At 30.6% G+C, this 24,510-nt stretch overlaps 1 protein-coding gene across 2 annotated transcripts in view; it reads left to right on the top strand.

The window, feature by feature from the left end:
- LOC114340544 (glutamyl aminopeptidase-like) overlaps positions 1 to 24,510 on the top strand; it is a 311,863-nt gene that overhangs the window by 130,361 nt on the left and 156,992 nt on the right. For both annotated transcript variants that reach the window (XM_050645536.1, XM_050645537.1), the window contains exons 5-6: positions 14,086 to 14,247; positions 14,356 to 14,450. In XM_050645536.1, the coding sequence (XP_050501493.1) occupies positions 14,086 to 14,247; positions 14,356 to 14,450 (257 nt within the window). The remainder of the gene's footprint in view (positions 1 to 14,085; positions 14,248 to 14,355; positions 14,451 to 24,510) is intronic.

Genomic DNA, 24,510 nt, shown 5'->3' on the forward strand with positions numbered 1-24,510 from the left:
AAATTTACTATAATAAGACAGACACTTTACAAAATCCATTCTAGTCATTTGATTAGACTGATATCTTATTAATAAATTTTCTACATTTTTCAATTTCAGTTTAGCTTGTTTATCTTTGATATGTTTTGCAATATGCAAACTTTAAATTTTAACATACGCATCTACCTGAAATTCTTTAATTTTTTCAAAGAAAATATAATATATGGATGGATGCGTATTACAAAACGATAAATTAAAATGCGAATGAAAAGATTCGCAAGCATTCGTAATACGAATAACACAAGAATTTGCCTCTGTCCACAAATATGGGGAGAATATGGCAGTTTCGTCTATATAAGTTTCAACTAAATAATCAACATATCTATCAGGAGCGTCATTTGAAATTTTGTTTGGGGGGGGGGGAGGCAAGCACTATATATACAATACATTATATATGATGTTATGATGAATATTGATGTATTTTTTGTAAATTTCAGCCATTTTTTAGGGCCCGGGAGGGGGCAAATGCCCAAATGACGCCCCTGATATCTCTCTTAAATTTCATTTTCTGGTTTGCATGACATTAAATCAAACACAAAACAAGCTGATACGTCTTCTGGTTTTATATGTATGGCCAAAAGTATGTTTGAGCCACTTGCCTCCTACAGAATAATTTTTATATACTGATTCAGGAGACCAAAACATTTCTATACCAAGCTTGGTGTAGGTGAAATTTACAACCATATATTTCAGTGTTCGGACACATTTCAATGATTGCATTATGTATAGCCTTTTCAAAATCTTCAAAAATTTTACTAGCATTAAACTTAATTTTGATAGCTTTAAAAATTTCTGATTTTAACGAATAAAAAATATTGTAAATTTCTGTTTTTTTGTTTGGCAGTAAACAGTATAATAAAGAAATATAATGCCCATTAATTAGCCCATGAATAGTGAATCATTACAAATAATATGTGGTACAGTAAGAAAATGTGCCATCCATATAATAAAATTCAATGTAGTTAAAAGTCCGGAATGGGACGTTTCGATGCCGCCGGTTCATCGCCGGCCGTTTCGATGCCGCCGGTTCATCGCCAGTCCATTTCATCTCCGTCATATCTCGCATTTCCTAGAATTCCTAGTTAATACTAAAAATAACTAATAATTGTAACTGTCGTAAATTCGGAAATATATCAGATAGCGATTAATTGACTGGCGATGAATCGGCCGGCATCGGCATCGAACTGGCGGCATCGAAACGGCGGCGATGAAACGTCCTAAACCCTTAAAAGTCTTATATTTGTTTCACAACTAAATACAATTATCCTACTTTTGACACAGTTTATAAAGAGGAAATTTTCCCTCTTGGTCTTGGTTATTTTTTGAGCACACCTCTTCACAAATTCTTGAACCTCATCAATATTGGAAGTAAGTCGACCAGGCATCATTTTTAGTCGATAATTTTATTATACAGGGTGTCCCGAAAAGATTGGTCATAAATTATACCACACATTCTGGGGTAAGAAATAGTTCGATTGAACCTAACTCACCTTTGTACAAATGTGCTCATAAAAAAAGTTACAGCCCTTTGAAGTTACAAAATGAAAATCGATTTTTTTCAATATATCGAAAACTATTTAGAGATTTTTTGTTGAAAATGGACATGTATCATTATTATGGCAGGAACATCTTAAAACAAAATTATCGTGAAATTTGTCCACCCCATAAAAATTTTTAACGCTTAGTTAAAGCAAGTTTTGTTCCCTTAAACCCCCCAAATTTTGGTGTACGTTCCAATTAATTTATTATTGTAGTACCATTAGTTAAGCACAACGTTTTTAAAACTTTTTTGCCTCTTAGTATTTTGTCAATAAGCCAGTTTTATCGAGATAAGGCTTCTTTTTTATATGTTTACATAAAAATTTTAAGGGGGTTTTGTTCCTTTAAACCCCCCAAATATTTGTGTACGTTCTAATTAAACTATTATTGTGGTACCATTAGTTAAACACAGTATTTTTAAAACTGTTTTGCCTCTTAGTCTTTTTTTGATAAGTCATCTTTTATCGAGATGTGGCTTCTTTTTCAAAATATACCTAAAAATGTAAATTATAAAGTTTCATTTTATTAACAGGTCGCTACAATAGTACTTAACCATATCCATATTACAAATATGTGGTGGATTCGAAAAATATTCAAAATATCTCGATAAACACCGGCTTATCGAAAAAGTACTAAGAGGCAAAAAAGTTTTAAAAATATTGTGTTTAGCTAATGGTGCCACAATAATAATTTAATTGGAACGTACACAAAAGTTTGGGGGGGTTTAAGGGAACAAAACCCTCATAAAATTTTTATGGGGTGAAAAAATTTCACTTTAATTTTTTTTTAAGATATTGCTACCATAAGAGTCCCAAATGTCCATTTTCAATAAAAAATCTCTAAGAGTTTTCGATATATGAAAAAAAATCGATTTTCATTTTGTAACTTCAAAGGGCTGTAACTTTTTTTTGTGCATTATTGTATATAGGTAAGTGAGGTTTAATCAACCTATTTTTGACCCCAGAATCTGTGGTATAATTTATGACCAATCTTTTCGGGACACCCTGTATATTTTTTCTTATGTAACTGACAACAATCGTAGTAATTGTTTCAGACAAATTAGCTGCAAGCGCTTGGCGTATAATTTTTGCTGGTGTTTCAATATTCTCTTTGGCTTGGCGTTAAGTTTACAATAGTTAGAAATAATGTTTCGATCTAACTTCTGACAATCTGGTTCATGATTATGTTGTAGGCTACTTCTAGATATTGTAAAAGTTGCACCAATAGTAAAAAATTTCGCACTCCAAGTTGTTTTATCCTTCAAAACATTTCTGCACTTTATAAAACTTTCACTTTATAAAAAATAAAATTTTCAAATACCAATACCGCGTAAGGTTTACCGCGATCACTTTCTATTAAACATGCCATTTTTGTCAAAATTCCAATTGTGACTAAAAATAATATAATATAATATAATATAATTAATTAATTAATTGTTATAGGTACATACCTACTGTAATTTAATAGTAGATAAATAATTCAATTGAATGCCTTTTAGTAAAATCTACCTGAAATAACTGAAATAACCATTTGAGTCTTGGTGAGGAAAATACCTGTGGGATTATGACATACCCTTCTAAATGCAGGTAAAAGATTATTTTGGTGAGGAAATTATTTATCTTTACTTTTAATAAAGCTCAGGTATATTTTTTTGTTTTTAAAAGCTGCTTAAAACCTGATCATAAAAAACTGTATTAGTATGTAGGATCTATATGTTATGAATAAAACAAGCTGAAATTTTAAAATTAGGTATTCCGTCAAGATATTAAATACATAAAATGTTGCAATTATCAAATTTTAGTTCTACAGGGTGGTGAATCGTAAAACGGGCCATAGGAAACTCAATGTAAAATTCTAAACTGTTGAATTCCTGCTTCCCTAATTATTTTACATCAAAAGTCATGAAAAGCTATTTATAGAGGATTGAAGTCTGTAAAACAACAGTTACAATTGTTCTACGATTTAAACACATTCCAAAATTTTGAAAAATATAATGCATTTGCCACAGTAGGTATGTGTGTGAAAGTTAGACCACACGTTACTATTTAACTGACACTGCGCACATTATTGACTGACTGAAGGGTATCTTATAATATCAACTTTAATGTGTTTTATACAAGAATAAAAAACTGCTAAACGCCTTAAAAATGGGTGGCGCATACAATATTCCAGCTACAGAAGATCTGATATGAATATTACGTGGCGCGAAAATGTATTTTCATTTTGATGCAAAACAAAATTCTAGTTTTATTGTAAAAGGTTTTTCCATAATATTTTAAATTTGAAGTAAACGCGCCACAAAAGAGTAACTTTGATACAGTTTGAATTTTGAAACGCTTTTGTCGCGCGTTTACTTCAAATTTAGCAAAGATTATAGAAAAATCTTTTAAAGTAAAACTAGAATTTTGTTTTACATCAAAATGAAAATACATTTTCGCGACACGTAATATTCATATCAGATCTTTTGTAGCTGGAATATTGTATGCGCCACTCATTTTAAAGGCGTTTAGCGGTTTTTTATTCTTGTATCAGGACTTTTTCAAAGTTATTTATAAATTAAATGTATGAAGTTAAGCTTTATAAATGGTCACCTTTGTTGCATTATCTCCCAAATGATCTAGTGTCCATCGAATGTACACTAGATTTTTTCTATTCGAAATAGATTGAAAAAAATATTAAGATGACCGGTAAATGAAGTCGGATTGCCCGTTGACAGATCAAATTTAGCGTCGTAATCACTACAACTACATAAACCATTTCGGGAATAATCGTTAATTGGATTATACTTTTGTAGCTTAATAACTTCTAAAAGGCTTTACCGATTTTGATCAGTAAACATGAGTTTGAAACGTATTTACCAGTAGTATCTGATGGATCTAAGGTCAGGTATGATAACTGAAGCTATTACAGGAAGCTATTATTATTGAGCTTGAGAAACCGTTCTTCCCGTAGGAAATAAATTTGATCATACTTATGAAGCCTAACTTAAAAATTCGAATTTTCCCGAATATGACGTATACCCGTTAGATCCGTCTAGTGTCCTTCTACAAACGCTCAGTTATTGGCGCAATTCTTAGGTTGAAATTTTGAGTAATTGTCGAAACACCAAAATTTTCAAAGTATAGTTTTTCGGTTATACTGACCCGTGTGTATGTCTGATCCTGACGGCTTAGACACCATTTGAAAGCTTAACTCAACACTATGGATTTGGTGTATTTGCGGTTCTCCTGTCTCTTCTTGATCCGAAGATATATACCCCCAAAAATATGCCGTTTTGTACTTACCAAGTCCTCCAGCTGGCTTATGGGTGGTCAAAAGTCACAAACTACACCGGTTCTGAATTGGCACTGAGTCCCTCTTCAAACACAGAAAAAAAATTCAAATCGGTTTAACTTTTAAACACACATACATACACATCCACAAACATTTTTCTTTTTTTAAATAAAAATTGAGTCATACTTCTGAGCTCGGCAACGTTTGAATGGTATAACCGATTTTCAAAATTAGACATGCGTTGGAAAGGTAATGATCAGTACTATTAGAAGCCGCAAAGGTCGGATTTAAATTTTTGAAGTTTTTCGTAGTTTTGGGGACGAGAACGAAAAACAGACCCTAAATAGAAAGGGCCGTAAAATCCACACCCTTGGACCAAAATGGATGGTTGACATATGAATTGGTGAGTCTTTTCCTGAACTTTAAGTTGAGACTAATTCAGTCCAATTAAGTTCAGATTTGCATCCTTTTTTATCATAAATATTATATCACTTTATCAGATATCCATCATTGTTTTTATTGTATTATTATTGTATTGTATTATTTATCGTATTACTATATTGTTTCTGTTTAATTTTGTATTAGGGATAGGATTGTATATTCTTTATTGCAACTGGCTGAATGACTAATGTCTATGCCATTAAATAATAAAAATGTGTTTTAAACAATAAATGATAAAACAAACAAAAAAAATTGACAGTTCAAATTGTTAATACAGTGCATTCGTAAAGTGTGGAAACGGTCTATTATCTCATGACTTAATTATTTTCAGAGCTAAAGCTCTGAGAGGTCGATTTTTATTTTTAAATTATGATTTTTTGACGTATATCCCATAATAGTGACGTCATCGATTTGGGCGTGATGACGTCATCGATTAATTTTTTAAATAGGAACAGGGCTCGTGTGGTATCTTATTTGAAAGGTGATTCAATTCTCTATTCAGTAATATAAACATTAACATCGTTATTTATACCGGGTGGCCAAAAAAATAATTTTTGAATTAAATTAATTGCCGCCAAAAAAAACAATATAAGTAAGTATGCAATTTATTTTTCTCAAAATACATGTTACTGCTGTCAGAAAAGAGAAAAAAATGTTTATTTATGAAATAAACATTTTTTATTTTACATGGTATCAGTAAAATGTATTTTGAGTTAAATAAATTACATACATTCTTCTTTTTGCGCCAATTATTTTAATTCAAAAATTATTTTTTTGGCCACCTGGTATAAATAATGATGTTAATGTTTATATTACTGAATAGAGAATTGAATCTCCTTTCAAATGAGCTACCACACGACCACTATTCCCATTTAAAAAAATCATCCATGACGTCATCACGCCCAAATCAATGACGTCAATATTATATACTATTATACGTCAAAAAATTATAATTTAAAAATAAAAATCGATCTGTCAGAGCTTTAACTCTGAAAATAGTTAAGCCATGAGATAATAGACCGTTTCCACACTTTACGAATGCACTGTATAATAACTTCAATGTCACCAAATGCAACCTTATACACATTATTGCACTGTGTGTAGCCTAACTTTGGCGTTACAGTCAAAAAATGTATTATATTTTTACAAAATTTTGAATAATTATTGTTCGTAGGACAATTTTAACAGTTGTTTTCAATACAAATTTGGATCCTCTACAAATAGTTTCTTATGACTTTTGATGCAAAATAATTAGGGAAGCAGGAATTCAACAGTTTGGAATTTTACATTGAGTTTCCTATGGCCCGTTTTACAATTCACCACCCGGTATATATTTATTTTATAGGGCTTTTCATTCACAGTCATTTGTTTCGAGCTTCTGTCATGTGTCACATAATATTAATTTATCTACGTCGTACGTTATTGGTATGTACCAATGATACAAACCAAAGACGTATGACGTAGATATATTAATATTATGTGACACATGACAGAAGCTCGAAACAAATGACAATCGATGAAAAGCCCTATTGTATCAGTATATCAGATATAATGTCCTTTTCATGAGCATTTTTCAGTGCGTAACAAATGAAAGGAAAAAGGGTAGGTCCGTGATAATACACATTTATGACATTTATTCTAACATGACGTTTTAGTTAAATCTGACAGTTGTCACATTTTATTTTCAATTTGGAATAAAAACAAATCAAATGTGTTTCTTGCATTTATAAAATGGTATTTTCTTTGATTTGTATAGTCTTATAAATTATACAGATTATATTTGTAATATTATTATCTAATTAAAAAAAATATTTTTTTTATTATGGCGCCATCTATCGACAACTAGAATAACTAACTTACTGTCTGTAATCTCAGACGTGCCTTTTTTTCTGTCACATACAATTTAATGCATTAGAAAGAAATCGAAAAACTGTGACGCACTGAAAAATGATCATGAGAAAAAGAATATACATTTCAAAATTTCACCTTATAATATTCATAAAGACCCTAGATAAAAAGATAATAACAGTTCGTTGAGATCAAGTTTTTAAGGATCTTTTAAAAATAAGTATAAAAATATTCAGGGTGTTTTATTTATTAAAAATAAAGCTTATTGACTATGCTATATTTGTAACATTTAAATTAAAAATTTGACGTGTACCTACCGGCGGTTTTTATAATTTTTTTAAATAAGGACTCGATCAATTTTTTCCATAATAGGGGAGTGCAATTGGAACGAAAAGATACAATGTTTCGGAAAAAATCAAACAAGGTTATGTTTTTCTAAAACTTTTTTTGTTAGTTTATAAATATGTTAAAGTAAAAAGTTCTACTCACAAATTTCGCCGCTAATTGTTCATTAATTGTTTAAACAATAACAATTGTTTTGTATAAATAATGTTAAGAATATGGGTGAATTCAACATTTTATTTTGATAAAAAATGTTTTTATTTTAGTTTTGATTATGCAGAACCCGAATCTGACATTACAATTTGCAAATTCAAAATGGCGGATTCAAAATGGCGGATTTTTTCCTAAGAATCCTTAAAAAGTAGTTGTAAAATCCTAATTTTTTTTTATAAAACGTGTTTGTTTACATATATGTGGATATTTTTGAGAGGTTGCTGAACCGGAATCAAATTTTGATACAATTTAAATTATAAAATGGTAGATCCAAAATGGCTGATAACTTAAAAAATAGTTGTAAAATCATAATTTCATTACAAAATGTATTTATTTCTGCATATATTTATTTTTGAGAGCTTTGATAAACCTAACTTAAATGTTAACATTATAAACTATGAAATGGCGGATCCAAAATGCGGATTTTCTAAAAAGAACATAAAAAAGAACATTTTTCTAAAACATTTATTGTCTTTATTTTTAACAGGTTGTTGAATCTGAATTAAAGATTAAAAATTTAAATTTCAAAATGGCGGATCCAAAATGGCGGATATTTAAATGAAAAACAAGTAGAATCCAATCAAACAAATATGGAATTTCATTCTTAAAAAAAAAGATAAACAAATAATTTTCACAATAATATTAAAAATTAAAATGTATTAGAAATAATATTAAAAAAAAACAAATTTTCGATGAGAAGGATATAATTACATATTGGAACATAGTTTTTAATTCCAAACAACTTTTCTTCATAAAAATTTTCGATATTGTGAAATATAAACGTACTTTACCCTTGAGTGAAATTCATATTTTTTAACATACCTCGTACAAAATTAACAAAATTTGATATTTGATGGTTTCATCTTATGTTATATACGATGCAGAGTATTTTATAAACAATAACTTTTTTCGTAAAACTGTTAAAAAAGTTATCAATAGGTTCCAAGTTACGCAGACATACTGTATAAGACCTAAAAAAAATTTTTTTGTTAAACATTTATTATTGTTGAAGCTTATTATTAAATGTATTTTAGGTAAGTTTTACAGAAAAAAGTTTTGATCACTCTGTATATACATTTTTTATGCTGGTAATTTTCGGTTTTTGTATTACATTTTTGTTATCTTTTTAGTTTTCTCAAAAAGAAATTGTTTATTTCATTTTTAAACTAAAATAATTCGGTGATTTTTAATGACTACATTACAAGCTTTAAAAAAATAGCAAAAAAATTGTATTAGATTTATTCAAACTTGAGTAATACCGTCTTAAATTGGTGGGAATTCTGTAAAACTACGAAGTTTTCAAAAATTACATTTTTTGAGACATCGTATTATTTAAATTCAATTTTTGAGATTTTTTTTTCAATAAAACATCGTTTAGTAAGATGATTGATAGGTAAGTTGTGCAAATTTGAGAGTTTTATAAGTAAAATTGTATTAGTTACACATTTTTAAATCATTTTTAAACAAAATTCATGTAAGGCTCAATTTCCGCCCACACCGTACTTATGTCCATACATTTTATTTCTTTATATTAAAACCATAAGATAGATTATTTCATCCTCTTTCATGTCCAATTTATAAAGTTCGTTTTGATCCATTATTTAAAGAATTACCTTAAAAAAACTCAACCATGCAATTCTTCCAACGCTAGTTTACAGTGCGCCAATGTGTGTGAGAAGGGTGACTTTAGCGTTATAAATAAAAAATTACAGAAGCTAGAGATTTAATTTTAGAAAAATCTTTATATAAGGTTTTTTTTTGTAAAATTTTCTGAATTTTTCAATGGTCAACTCAGTTTTTTTCTAAAAATTATATTTTCGGAGTTATTTAAAAAAACATCTAACTTTGCTGTTCATTTGTTTAATAAAAAATGAAGCACCCACTTCTCGAGTAGAACTTTTTGATATGTTGCTTATTAAACACTTCTTAATGAAATTACAAAAAGTTTTATCTTATTTGATTTTTTCTGAAGTGAAAATCTAAATGCACTCCCCTATAAGTGGTTTTCACACTGTATAATTTCAAAATTTCACCCTGTATTATTCATACATAACAGACCCTACATGATATAGTTCGTTGAGATCAGATTATCAATTTTTCGCAGTTGGTTAAATAATGTGAATTTTTGTGTTTTGGTGTAGTGCTTTATAAAGAAAGGGAAACGTAAATTGTGACTTTTGTAATGATTGTATTTGACAACTTGACAACTTCAAAAACAACGTAATAATCGTACACTCAAACTATACATGGTGTACCAACAACAACGTAGTATATCCAGTAGGGTGCATCGAAAAAGGCGAAAAAAAATTTTTTTTTGCGATGGAAATGTAATACCTCACAAAAGTTGCCCAATCAACTGTTAAGTATTTTGGTAAAATTTTTTCGAAATTAGAAAATACCTTCTGCCCCCCCAAGACAATTAAAAATTTTGAAATAATGTTAACAGACGAAAAAAATTTTTATTTCGAAACGAAAATATATTAGCTAACAAAAGTTGCCTAACACTCTATTTAGTATTTTAGTAAAATTGCGTTGAAATAAAAAAAATATTTTCTGGCCCCCACGGCAACTAAAAATTAGTAAAAATACATTAATATGCGAATTTCTTTTGTAAGGGACATGTAATACCTTATAAAACTTGAATAAATAAATTCGGTTTAAATTGGAGAATATTTTCTAATTTCACAAGGCAATTAAAAATTTTACTTAAGAAAAGTATACTAAAACATTCTTTTTATAACAAAATAGCCTAACTTATCCGTCTCCCTGACGTCACCCAAGTTTTTTAACACTAAAATAAATATAAAGCAAAGTACAAAATTAGGTATATAAATAATATTACAAAAAATATGGTAAAAGCACTCTATTCGAAGATGTCTTCCGATTTAGCATTAAAGTGAAGCATAGTTTTTCTGGAATCAATTCGAGTCTATATAAATCCATCCCTCGAATACGCTCCACAAACTGCTAGAGAAGCTTGTTTCACAAGCTTGACACATCGTTCTACACATTGTTTGTGGCAGTGATATTTCTCAATATCAATGTTAAACGGGTCTTAATAAAATATCGTAGATTGTCATTAGAAAATCTAGAGAATATAGGTGGTTCTGTAAGGTGATATTCTTATTAGTTAATTAACTCAAAGTAGCCGTTTGAATCAAAATTTTTATAGGAGAAAGTTTGAAGACCCTCACGTTTTTTAATTTGGTCACTGGTAAACTTCTTTTGATGTCCAAGGGGTAGATCATTTGAATGTCTCAGACATACAAACCACTGAAGCGGTTTTTTAAGATGTTCTTCTAACAACCGTATTACGTCACCCTTAACGCCAGTATTTACGACTGTTTCGTTACATGCAATAGCTGGATTTGATACTTTCTGATATACCAGACAGCGGATACCCATATCCGAAATATTTGCACCCTGGCTCATGCACAGGTGTTAAGTGTTCTTCCACGATCGATTGACCATAAAACTGTTTTTTACTTGAGCTAAAGTTTTGTCTTTGCGTCGGTAACTTTCTTCTTTTACCGTTGTTCTCTTTGATTATATTTGCTTTTGTTTTCCCTATCAATCGAGCTTATCAATATTTTTTTGGGACCTTTTTGATTTAATAGAAATTCGCGCTCATCCAGAGGCACTTTTTGAGATTTGCTACAAACACAATTAATCAGAGTGTCACATTTGCATTCTGCAAGATCGAATCGTGTAGTTTTACTTTTGTTCTTAAAGCATTGAATTTTATTTTTGTAAATTTCACTATTTTGCCTGTTCTTAAATGGTTTCTAAGTTTCATATATTTGTCATGACAGGCTTTTAAAAGCTGAATGATTCTTGTATGTTAAATTATTGGAATTAAAGCCTTTTTCCATATTTCCTCCAATTTAATTGCAACTTGTTCGGCAATACCAGAAAATTCTTGGTTTTTGCTGAGTTTTTTATCCTCTTGCAACCACAAAACTTCATCGCTTGTTTTTATTTCTTTAAAACATTTTCAGGTATATTTGGTGGTTGACCAAAAATGGGGCGGTCCACAGCACATCTTAATTTTATTCCCCATGGTCCTGGTTTATCTATTTTAAAATTCTTTAATTTACAAACAACAATAATAACAAAGTAAGGCATCGCACCAAACATAAGTGAAAATTACACGCACGGACTCACGAAGCGGGAAATTTCAAAGGAGTTGGGGAGACTGAAAAAACAAATGAAACTTTAAATATCGTTTAAATTTGTAATTGACAACATTTTAAGTTTTCTTTAATTGATTTTAGATCGAGTTAGCACATATTTTATTCCAAATAATATAAATTGAAATTTCCATAAAAATCAGATATTTAATAACATTCAAGGTCGGGGGGGAGCAGAAAATTCGCTTAGAAAAAAAATTAAAAATACTAATATGCTGAAAAATAACAGTAGCAACTTTTTCACGCTATTAGATATAACATTTCCAACTTTTATTTTTTCGATGCACCTTAATATCCAGTATCCTAACTTAAGTAACTCCCTAACGTAAACCTCAATTAAAATTTTGTCCCTTGAGAATCTATTTTTTAGTTGGTCAATAGTTATCTTATACTTCTCAGCGGAAGGTGGTAAGCTTTCGACAAAGCTTCTGGCTGGCGTGCCATATTCTGCTGATTGGGTCAGGTATTGGGACTTGTCTTCGTTTGGAAGGTCTGCGTCTTCATCGATTTTTCTAAACTGGTCCCAAAAATATTTTTTTGGCAGTTTTTGGCATTTCCAACAAATTTCTTAATTTCAATTTTTGGCAAAGGATAATTCTTGACAGGTTTTTCCTTTCTTGCACCTGTTTTTTCTTGATCTTTCAACGTTTTTATAGTTTTGATCAAATATCACATTCTATTCTAAATTTTCCTACCTCATCACGATAGTTTTCTTCATCATTTAATTCCTTGTTTGTAGCTTCCGTACTGGTTTCTTCTGCAAATATAATGTCTTTTATACTGTTGCCTAGAAGAAATACTCGCTCTGCTTTATCATCAACTTGTTGCAGGAGTCTTTGTATTGTCTTCTCGTCACTGGGATTCACCTCTGCAATTTCTTTGACAACTTTTTTCAGGGATCCTTTTATTACTTCCCTCTCTAGCTTTAGGTTCTGCATGTTTTTTTTTAATTATCTAGGTATGCCAATAATGTAATTTTTGTGTTTTGTTGTAGTGTTTGATACTACAACAAAAACACAAATCAAATCTAGTTGATGATTGTTATTTGACAACTTCAAAAACAATGTAATAATCGTACACCCAAACTATACATAGTGTACCAACAACAACGTAGTATATCCAGTGTCAAAACATAATGTGTCAAGGTCTTAGTCCTGTCGCTAGGGAGGGGGGTACAACGGCCTCCTTTATTCAGATGGACTTTTCCAAGTTTTTTTATGTATTTTGACCCGTAGAACTCTAATTTTTTGGGTAACATTTGATACGGATGTCGATAAGATTGTTATAAACAAATAACTTGAGGAATTACATAACAGCGATTTTTCGCAAAACAAAACGTTTTTTGTGTATTTTTTGGGTCATTCTAAGCAAAAAATATTCTTAAAAGTTTTTTCGTAGGATGCATACTTTTCAAGATAAACGCAGTTGAATTTTCAAAAAATCGAAAAATGGAAATTTTCGAACCCGAATAACTCTTGATTAAAAAATAAAATAGCAATTCTGCTTACGGCATTTGAAATTCAAGTCAAATTATACCGATTTTGATTATTTGCATTGCTAAAAATTAATTTTTTCATTGTCAAACAAAGCTATAAACAAATAGTGTTTCCCGTGCGCAATGCATGTATTTTAATGCATGCTACGTAAAAATAACCTGTTTTTAGGCGCGCCTACTCGTTCGATTTTAAATGAAAAATGCATTGAAAACATCACTCAAGCACTATGTGTTTATAGCTTTGTTTAACAATAAAAAATTAAGTTTTAGCAATGCAAATACTTAATCAAAACCGATAAAATTTGACATGAACTTTCAAATGCGGTAAGCAGAATCTCTATTTTATTTTTTAATCAAAAGTTATTCGGTTTCAAAAATTGTAATTTTTCGATTTTTTTAATGTTTAACCGCGTTTTTCTTTAAAACCATGCATCCTACGAAAAAACTTGTAAGAACACTTTTTACTTAGAAATACAAAAAAAATGTTTTGTTTTGGGAAAAATCGCTGTTATGGAATTCCTCAAGTTCTTTGTTTATAATAATCTTATCGACATCCGGATCAACTGTTATCCAAAAAATTCATATTCTACGGGTCAAAATACATAAAAGAAACTTGGGTAAACACATCTGAATAAAGGATTCTGTTCCCCTGGCGACAGGACTAAGTACCTTTATTCATATTCTCATTTAATCTCGATTTTTTAGATTTGATTGAATACAAACGAAAGGCAACTGCAGCTACAGAAAATTGGGGGTTAATTACTTTTAGGCAGGGTATACTTACTATACCGTTACGTATTTATACCAAATCTCAGATAAAACTGATCACATATCACGAAATAAGTCATTTTTGGTTTGGGAATTTGGGTAAGCTATGTTAAATGTTTTTATCATCTATTGAGAAATTAATGTAGATTGTCATATTTATTACGTAGTCAATTGGAAACATATGCAAAACTCTTACTTCTGTTTCAGCAACAATCGCATACTGGAATGATATCTGGCTAAAAGAAGGATTTGCAACTTATATGGAATATAAATTATCAGCACAGGATAATAATATCACGCAGGTAAATATATATATTGGAAAAGACTGTAAGACTTGTACACACTTCTAAGTAGGTCAAATCGGCAAACAGGTGTATGTTCTCAAAAAAAATTTGATAGTGTGTAAAAAATGTTTTATTATCAGCTTACTTTCAACACATAACCTGTCATCATCAGAGCTTCCTAAAAGGACATTTAAGATAAGATTTTCTTATAAAAAAAAGGATTGAAAAACTTACGTCCTCTTATAAAACTTTCATAGAAGAGCAATTGCTAAACAACACAATAAAAACATGGATACTGGGCAAAAGCCACAGATATCGGGTATAACAACCCCTTAAAATGAATAAATTCACATCTAAATTCTATTTTATTTTAAATAGACAACATGCCTGAGTGAAACCATTTTGAACTCACGTGAACAGCTGAGGAAGACTGTCATTCATTCAAATGATAAAGAAGGGACCACAGTCCTATGCGACCTCTATAAATATTCGTAAATAATAATTAAAATTAATTAAAAATTGAAATGACTAAAAAGCCATGTATAGGTTAAACAAGAATAAAAAACCGCTAAACGCCGTAAAAATGAGTGGCGCATAAAATATTCCAGCTACAAAAGATCTGATATGAATGTTACGTGGCGCGAAAATGGATTTTCATTTGATGCAAAACAAAATTCTAGTTTTATTTTAAAAGATTTTTCCATAATATTTGCTAAATTTGAAGTAAACGCGCCACAAAAGAGTAACTTTGATACAGTTTGAATTTTGAAACTCTTTTGTGGCGCGTTTACTTCAAATTTAGCAAATATTATGGAAAAATCTTTTAAAATAAAACTAGAATTTTGTTTTGCATCAAATGAAAATCCATTTTCGCGCCACGTAACATTCATATCAGATCTTTTGTAGCTGGAATATTTTATGCGCCACTCATTTTTACGGCGTTTAGCGGTTTTTTATTCTTGTATCAGGAGTTTTTCAAAGTTATTTATAAATTAAATGTATGAAGTTGAATGCAATGTTCCTCTATTACACGTCAAGCTTTATAAATGGTCACCTTTGTTGCATTATCTCCCAAATCATCTAGTGTCCATCGAATGTACACTAAATTTTTTTCTATTCGAAATAGATTGAAAAAAAAAATATATTGAGATGGCCGGTAAATGAAGTCGGATTGCCCGTTGCCAGATCAAATTTAGCGTCGTAAACACTACAACTCATAAACCATTTGGGGAATAATCGTTAATTGGATTATACTTTTGTATCTTAATAACTTCTCTAAACGGCTTAACCGATTTTGATCAGTAAACATGAGTTTGAAACGTATTGACCAGTAGTATCTGATGGATCTAAGGTCAAGTATGATAACTAAAGCTATTAGGTACAGGAATTATTTAGCTTTCGAAACCGTTTTTCCCACAGAAAATAGATTTTATCATATTTATGAAGCCTATAACCTAAAAATTTGAATTTTCCCGGATATGAGGTATACATCGTTAGATTCGTCTTGAGTCCTTATACAAACGCTAAGTTATTGGCACAATTCGTACGTTGAAATGTTGAGTAATTGTCGAAAAACCAAAATTTTCAAAATTAATTTTTCAGTTTTTCGGCTATACTAAGCCGTGTGTATGTCTGATCCTGACGGCTTGGACACCATTTGAAAGCTTAAGTCAACACTATTGATTTGATATATTTGCGGTTCTCATGCCTCTTCTTGATCCGAATATATATACCCCCAAAAAATATGCCGTTTTGTACCTACAAAGTCCTATAGCTGGCTTATGGGTGGTCAAAAGTCACAAACTACACCGATTCTAAATCGGCCCTGACCCCCTCTTTAAATACAGAGAAAAAATATCAAATCGGTTTAACTTTCAAACACACATACATACATATCCACAAACATTTTCCCTTTTTTAAATAAAAATTGAGTCACATTTCTAAGCTCTATAACTTTTAAATTATATAACCGATTTTCAAAATTAGACATGCTTTTAAAAGGTGATGATCAGTTCTATTAGAAACCGCAAAGGTTGGACTTGAATTTTCGAAGTTTTTGGGAGTTTTGGGGACCAGAACGAAAAACAGACCCTAAATAAGAAGGGCCGTAAAATCGACACCCTTGGACCAAAATGGATGGTTGACATATGAATGGGTGAGTCTTTTCCTGAACTTGAAGATGGGAGTTGGCACAATTTTCAATTCAGTCAGATTTAAAAAATTTAAAAATTTCGTGTATATAATAGTGTCGCGTGTAGGGAGGTGTATTTCTGCGCCACTGGCGAGAACTGCCGTTATCTGGTAATCTTTCCGATATAAAACTAACAGCTTCGATAACTAATAAATCGAAAACTATTAATTTTATCAAAAAAATGTATAATGAACATTTTTTGTTTATAATTAATTGATTGGTTGACTTACCTGTTAAGGAGGGACAATCATAATTGTCCTATCTTACATTTCGAACATTTGTACTTATGGTAGTGGTCTTTTCGGGCCGCTGATCACAGTTTAAAGAAGCAAAAGAAGAAAAAGAAGATTATTAAGCTTCTTGACAAGTGACGTCCGCGCATCACTGTTTTTTTATTTTTATTTTATTTTTATCGCACAAGACATGGGTGGGTTCAAAAGAATCAATGGGGGGGGGAGCGTACAAATGTTCGAAATGTAAGATAGGACAATTATGATTGTCCCTCCTTAACAGGTAAGTCAACCAATCAATTAATTGTCCTTCACATAACATTTCGAACATTTGTACTTATGGTAGGCTGTTGAAAGATTAAACAATATTGTGCGATAAATAAACAAAAGTACATTGCAATCCAAAAATGAATAGTACTTAGCAATTTTTTTTAGAAACTTTACACAAAATATATACATATGTATACCTAACTAACATATTAGAGCAATTATTAATTAAGATTCATGTTTATATTTTAATTATATGAGATGTGTACCTTCAACCAGGTACAAATAAACATAATAAGAAAATTAATGTTCTTACTAATATTAGTAACCTACACATGTAATATAATTACAATTATATACAATTACATGGACTCACCAGACAATACGGTTTTGCAAAGAGTCCTTAATCTTTTGCTAGAGGTTTATTATAAAAAATATTGAATACTTGAGAATTTTCTGTCCATCTCGCCGTCTCTCTAATATCTTCTATAATCCAGTTCTAACTCCCGCTGAGGTAGATGCATGTCTGACACTATACACTTTAAAAATATTAGTGTCTATATTTTTAATTTAAAAAAATGTTATATCCATCTACTCAACGCCTGGGTAGATGTTGCTTTATACGTCTCTTTTTTTTTTGTTTTTAGTTATAAACAAATTGTCTTCCGATTGAGGACGAATGTTTTAGAAATCTCTAAACACCCTCAACTGTGTTTTTTGTTTTAAATAGGTTGATATTTGTTTATTTATTATTATTATTATTATTTTTTGAGGAAGTCTTTATTCTATATTATATCAAAATGTTAATTTTATCTTGATCCATGAAAATATTCTGAATTTTTATTAGGTACAGGGTTTGCAACCTCTGAACTGAAGTGAGTGCAATCAACATTACAAGTTTGTAAGTAAGATCTTTCAGGGAAAGGCTTGTGAGACGAAATAATGTTTCTAAATAGAATAATACTGGTAGAGGGTCCCAAGTTAATTAATATTTGGGCAATTAAGGTTTGAGGGTATATATACATTTGTAAAAAAAATTTAAAAATGTTTTTATAATATTCTAGGATATCTTCTATCAACGCCAATGCAGCACTGTGAATGTTTATACGAGCTATAATTATAATCCTGTTCTACGATAGATTTAATAAAATTAAAATTTGATAATTTATAAGCAAAATGGTTATTATTTTATACTAAACCGTCACCATCTCTTGAAAACTGTATCAACAGATTTAGTGATTTGTTGTAATAGATGGGATGGAATCCTCAGGAATGCCTTTTCTTAAAAAGCTTGCCTGACAAGAATATGGAAACCCAAAGGATGTCCTGGATATAAAAGCCCAAAAAAAAATTCTAGATTAAATTTTTATCAGGTCCATAATTATCTTTTTGGTTGTGTAAGGTGTGGTGGTCAAAGGTTGTGTACCAAGGCTGAAAAACATAAAATTTAAATCCATGCCAATCTAGAGTTAAGGCATTGGCTTTCTCTGATCCGGGGTCAGGGTTCAAAATTACATACCTTGTACATTTTTTTTTTTTTTTTAGGATATGTGGCAAACATATCGATTTCTGGAATAAGAAGCTGCTCAAAAATTATAGTAACACAATTATCACTTAAAGAATACCTACTCTGTTTCTATTTTTAAAGATCTTGATTCCGAGTCAGGCAAAAGCATTTTTTTTTTGTTTTTTTTTACTGTTATAGATGCAAAAATAATTTTTAAATTCCTATTTCCACAGAATTATTAAACTTATCTGCAAATGTTGAGTACTGTACACTACCCATCTTGTTAATGCAAGACACAGCTGTTGCGTTATTTATTCCTAGCAAAATGTTACAATTCCTATATTCGTTGAAAAAGGATTTCAAGCCACTATATGCTGCTAGTAACTGAAGTACATTTATATGTAGTTGTTGTTCATGACTCCAAAAACCATGAGTTTTGTTATCAATGCAGCATACCCGCCATGCTAAAAGATATATGCATCGCAAAATATTTCAAGTATATAATTGGATTATTTTATATTTTGCTCACTAATTGGTATGTTATTTAACCACCAATTGTAATCGTTTTTAAGTATTTAGGTATGGTCATTTTAGTGTTATAACTATTAGTTTAAGAAACAGGCTACTTTTCTTTTTTATTTATTTATATATTTTTTTTTAGTATAATTTTCCATATTGAACTTCCATAAATGGACGAACTGTTACAAACTGACCGATTAAGGCTGCAAATGATCTTATTTTACATGTACTTTTATTTTTGATGTTCTGAATATTATTAGATTTTTTTTTTGTCAGCAGGTGCAAAATATATCAGGTTCGAATCAAACGTAAAACCAAGAAAAGTTATATTTTGTGTGGGTGAAAGTATACTTTTCTTTTTTTTTTTATTTATAGTAAATCCCAAGCAGAAAAAACATAGAAAATGTAAACAATATTTTCTTTACATTTTAAATATGATTTTGAAATTGGTAAACGGTCCTCTAAAAAATTGACAAAAGTAAAGCCTCCTGTTATTAGATTATTTAGGGCTGGTTTTAAAGTTTTTGTAAATATAAAAGCCGAGATATTATTCAAACCAAACGGTTAACAATTTAATTAATATAAAAAAGTTCTGTACTTAAATTTTAAATATTTTTTAGAATTTTAATGAACAGGAATAGCAAAATAGACAACTTTTAAATCTATTTTTGCCATAACCCTTGAAAATGAGCTTGAGGACTGACCTATTATAGTCTTCAAGCTTAAAATATGTGGCTTCTATAAAGCAATTCAATTGTTTTAAATTCAAAACAAAATCTCTGATTTCCGTCCTTTTTGGGCACAAAAAACTACGAAAAATAAATTGTCCTTTTGTATGTGAAGAAGGAGAAATAGTAATTTTTAATTACTTTTCAAGTAATTTTTTTTTGTCATACGACCAGTTTGGGTCTATGAGAACTTTTGGTGCTCTCTCTTCAGAGGGCGTTGTTTTAAATAAAATATTAAAACCTTAGACCCAACTTAAAACTTTCTTATCTGAAGTAATCCCTTTCCATATTTTAATACAGTTAGACATATTACCCTATTAATTTTTATTGACCTTTAGTATGACATCCTGGTTGTTCTCATTTGCTTTTGGTACTGCTGTCTGTTCGATTGTTTGTATCTCGATGCTAGTAGAGGGTGATTTGAGTACTGACTTTGTCCAAATCTTGGTCTGCTCAAGGTTGGATTGAAGTTTAAACGCTGCTGATTAAAGTTGCTAGATTCTGAAAGAACTCTTGATGGATGCTGAGTGGAAACAGCAGCTTGGCTTTGTGGTACAGTCTTTGGATAAACAGTGGTCTTTTGTGGCTTCGTAATGACTTCGAGATGACTTAATAAAGCCGATTTTGTATCTTTGTTTAATATTTTTGACAAAACCAAACAAAAATTTATTGTAAGTACACTTACTAACTTTGTAATATCAAGGTAGACGATAAAAATCAATGCAGAATGTGCAAAAAGTAGTTAAATATATTTTATTCTATTCTAAACTTCTGGGCTACTATAAGTAACTCTGCGAAATAGGAGTAGCTCAAAATAAAGATTTTCTGGGCTACTAAAAAAAGTACCCTCTTCTAGTTTTATTGTTTGAGGACAAACCAAACAAACATTTAATGTAAGCAGTAAACTTACTACCCTCGTAATATGAAATCTAGGCAAAATGTGCACAAAGTAGTTGAATAAATACATTTTATTGTATTCTAAACTTCTGGGCTACATTAAAGTACCTCGGAGAAATAGAAGCAGATAAAATAATCATAAAGATTGTCTGGGCTGCTAAAAAGTACCCTCTGCTGTAATTTTATTGTTTGAAGACAAACCAAACAAAAAACTTGGTGTAATTAAACTTGCTTGTAATCTTAAATCGAAGTAGAATTTACAAAAGTAGTGAAATAAATATAATTCTATTGTATTCCAAACTGCTGGGCTACTGTAAAAATACCTCTGAGAAATAGAAGCAGATAAAATGATCATAAAGATTGTCTAGGCTACTAAAAAATACCTCTGCTCTAGTTTTATTGTTTGAACACAAAACCAAACAAATAATTTAGTGCAAGTAAACTTGCTTGTAACGTGAAATCGAAGTAAAATTTACAAAAGCAGTTAAACTAATATATTTTGTTCTATTCTAAACTTCTGGACTACTGTAGAGTACCTCTGGAAAATAGAGGCAGGTCAAATAATCATAAAGATTTTTTGGGCTGCTTAAAAGCACCCCTGCACTAATTTTATTGGTAAACCCTTTATTTTGTTCTATTTTAAACCTTTGGGCTATAATTTTATTGTTAAACCCCTAACAATTTAGTCTGTATTACTTTGGGCTACCTTAAGGTATCCTTATTGACACAAACAATATAAATTTTTGCATAATATCATGTCTGTCGGACATTTTGCTACAAAATAAACATTAATAGGAAAACCAGTGCAGTGTGGCAACATAGCGCCTGTTACATCTCTGTGTGTTTTGACAATACTATTGACGTTTTGAGTATTTCGAATAGGGAAGAAGGCGAGATATAGTAACTATGACAACAGAGAAAATATATTGATAACAACAAAAAAGGACCCCAAGTTTGAATTTGATTAAAATTGTCATTTCGTAAATATTAAATATTTATAGTTCGATCTATTCACACATAATTTAATTTATCTAACATAAAATAATTCAAAAATATCTTATAAATAACTTGGTCTTTTCGGATAAAACCCAAAAATATCATATAAATACCTTAACTCTACCAGTTTCTGTTGCAAATTTTCATATTTCCGCCTCTTTCGGGATACATAATTAATCTCTGATGACTCTTGTGGTATAAACACTTTCTAATAATTTTTATAAAACTATTTGGAAAACACTTGTGATCAGTACACGCACAGAAAAAAAACAGTGATGCGCGGACGTCACTTGTCAAGAAGCTTAATAATCTTCTTTTTCTTCTTCTGCTTCTTTAAACTGTGATCAGCGGCCCGAAAAGACCACTACCATAAGTACAAATGTTCGAAATGTTATGTGAAGGACAATTAATATTTTTACCAGCATTTGCGGTCAAAATATAAAAAAAATTTCCACCCTCGAGATGAGGTGGCAACTACCCCCTTGGTAAAAGCGTCTTTCGGCATCATATAGATTTTGATCCTTGGACTATCCACTACTTATTATCAAATTTTTAAACAAATCTATCCATTCTGTAAAAATTGCGAAGTGAAAAATTTCAGTTCATGGACTAATTATACTTTTGGAGCTCTATAATTTCTGAACGGCTTACCTGATGTTGATCACTAAACATGAATTTGAAACGTATTGACAAGTAGTATCTGATGCATCCAAGATCGAGTATGATAACTGAACGTATTACAGGAATTATTGAGCTTGAAAAACCGTTTTTCCCATAAGAAATAAATTTGATCATACTTATGAACCCTATAACTTAAAAATTCGAATTTTCCCAGATATAAGGTGTACACCGTTAGACGCGTCCTGAGTCCTTCTACAAACGCTCAGTTATTGGCGCAATTCGTAGGTTGAAATTTTGAGTAATTGTCGAAAAACCAAAATTTTCAAAGTTTAATTTTTCAGTTTTTTGGCTATGGTGAGCAGTGCGTATGTCTCAGCTTGATCGCTTAAGGGCCATTTGAAAGCTTAACTCAACCCTATTAATTTGGTGTATTTGCAGTTTTCCTGTCTTTTCTTGAACCTAAGATATATACGCCCAAAAAATATGCTATTTTGTATCTACTTAGTCCTCTAGCTAACTTACGGGTAGTCAGAAGTCAAAAATTAGACCGGTTCTGAATCGGCCCTCACACCCTCTTGAAACACAGAAAAAAAAAATTCAGATCGGTTTAACTTTTCCACATACATACATACAAACAAACATACATATCCACAAACATTTTCCATTTTTTAAATAAAAATTATGCCCTCATGCAAATTTTTAGCTACCCAGAGGTCCTAAAACCTCTTAAATCGAGAAAAGAAAAATTTTTAGGTTTTATTTTTTTGTGAGCGCAATTTTACTTTAAAAAATCTGAAAAAATTCAAGAGGATGTATATTTTGAATACAAAACAGCCTGATTTTTTTCAGATTTTTGTAATAAAAAATGAGCTCAGGAAAATTTTTTTAAATTTTCAAAACATTTTTAGGTTATGTAAATATGATTTGGCCAACTTTTAAATAGTATTTTTTGTGCGTTTTTTGTCGTTCTTGTGAATGGCAGAGGCAGAATTTTTAATATCTGAGCGGAAAGAACGAAAAAATTGAAAAAACCGTTTTTGGCTGTCTCGAGATGCATCTCGGGACAGCCAATTTTAGGATTTAGGATCGTGACTAAAACAACTGAAAAACACTAAGAGTGTGAATTTTATCATAAAATTTGGTATGTGGGCTTATAATATTTGGAATAACTTTTTTCGATATCTCTAACGCGGAGCAAATCGAATCGCATACCGAAAATTCACCCTGCTTGTGGATTCGCAGTAGCCTGCGTTTAAAATTTAAATTTCATTTGACTATTTTAAAAATTGTGAACCATCAACCTGTATGACTGTGCCAAATTTCAAATCTGTATATATTTTGATCGATCAGATAGCTCAGTGCGACTAGCGGCTGACCCGCACTTCACTTCGCCGTGAGGTACGAGAGTTCAAGCCCAGCCCAGGCCATCGGAAAACAAAAAGGCTAACGCGTCAGTATAAAATTCTAAATATGAATCTGGCGCTTAGACCTGAATATGCGGGCATCTGATCGACCTATGAGGGAGCAGTACGGCAAGGGATAAGGGCTTGCGGCTCGGTGAAACTGCCCCATAGATCCCTACCGAAGGGCGTTGACGCCTAAGAACGGTGTATATACATACATACATATATTTTAATAGCCGAAATATAGGGGTGTCTTCATCTTAAATGCGACACACTGTATATTATCAATTTGATAATTTATTGCAACTAATATAGTCGTATATTTTATACCTAGATTCAAAATATACATTCGAAATACTGACTAATTCACTAATTTTATCATAAAAAGTTCAAATTGACTGCATTGAAGTATTGAACCAATTAATGCGTATTAATATAATATTATTATAGTAATTATAATATATACAGAGTGAGTTTTATGTATAGAAACCCTCAATTATCTCGGAAATGTCTTGCACGATTTTTATAGGTTTTTGGTGGGTAGGGGTTTTCTAATGTAGCCGATATTATAGTGATAATTACATTGTTGTCAGATCTTCCGTTTTTCTGGAAATCTTATGACCTTTCTTATTTTAAATGGAACACCCTCTATGTCTTTTTTATTTTGAAGTCCTTAAGAAATACCGATTATTTTCATGTTAGCCTATACCTAAATGCCA

This window comes from Diabrotica virgifera, chromosome 3, assembly GCF_917563875.1.
Source record: "Diabrotica virgifera virgifera chromosome 3, PGI_DIABVI_V3a".
Classification (NCBI taxonomy): Eukaryota; Metazoa; Arthropoda; class Insecta; order Coleoptera; family Chrysomelidae; genus Diabrotica; species Diabrotica virgifera.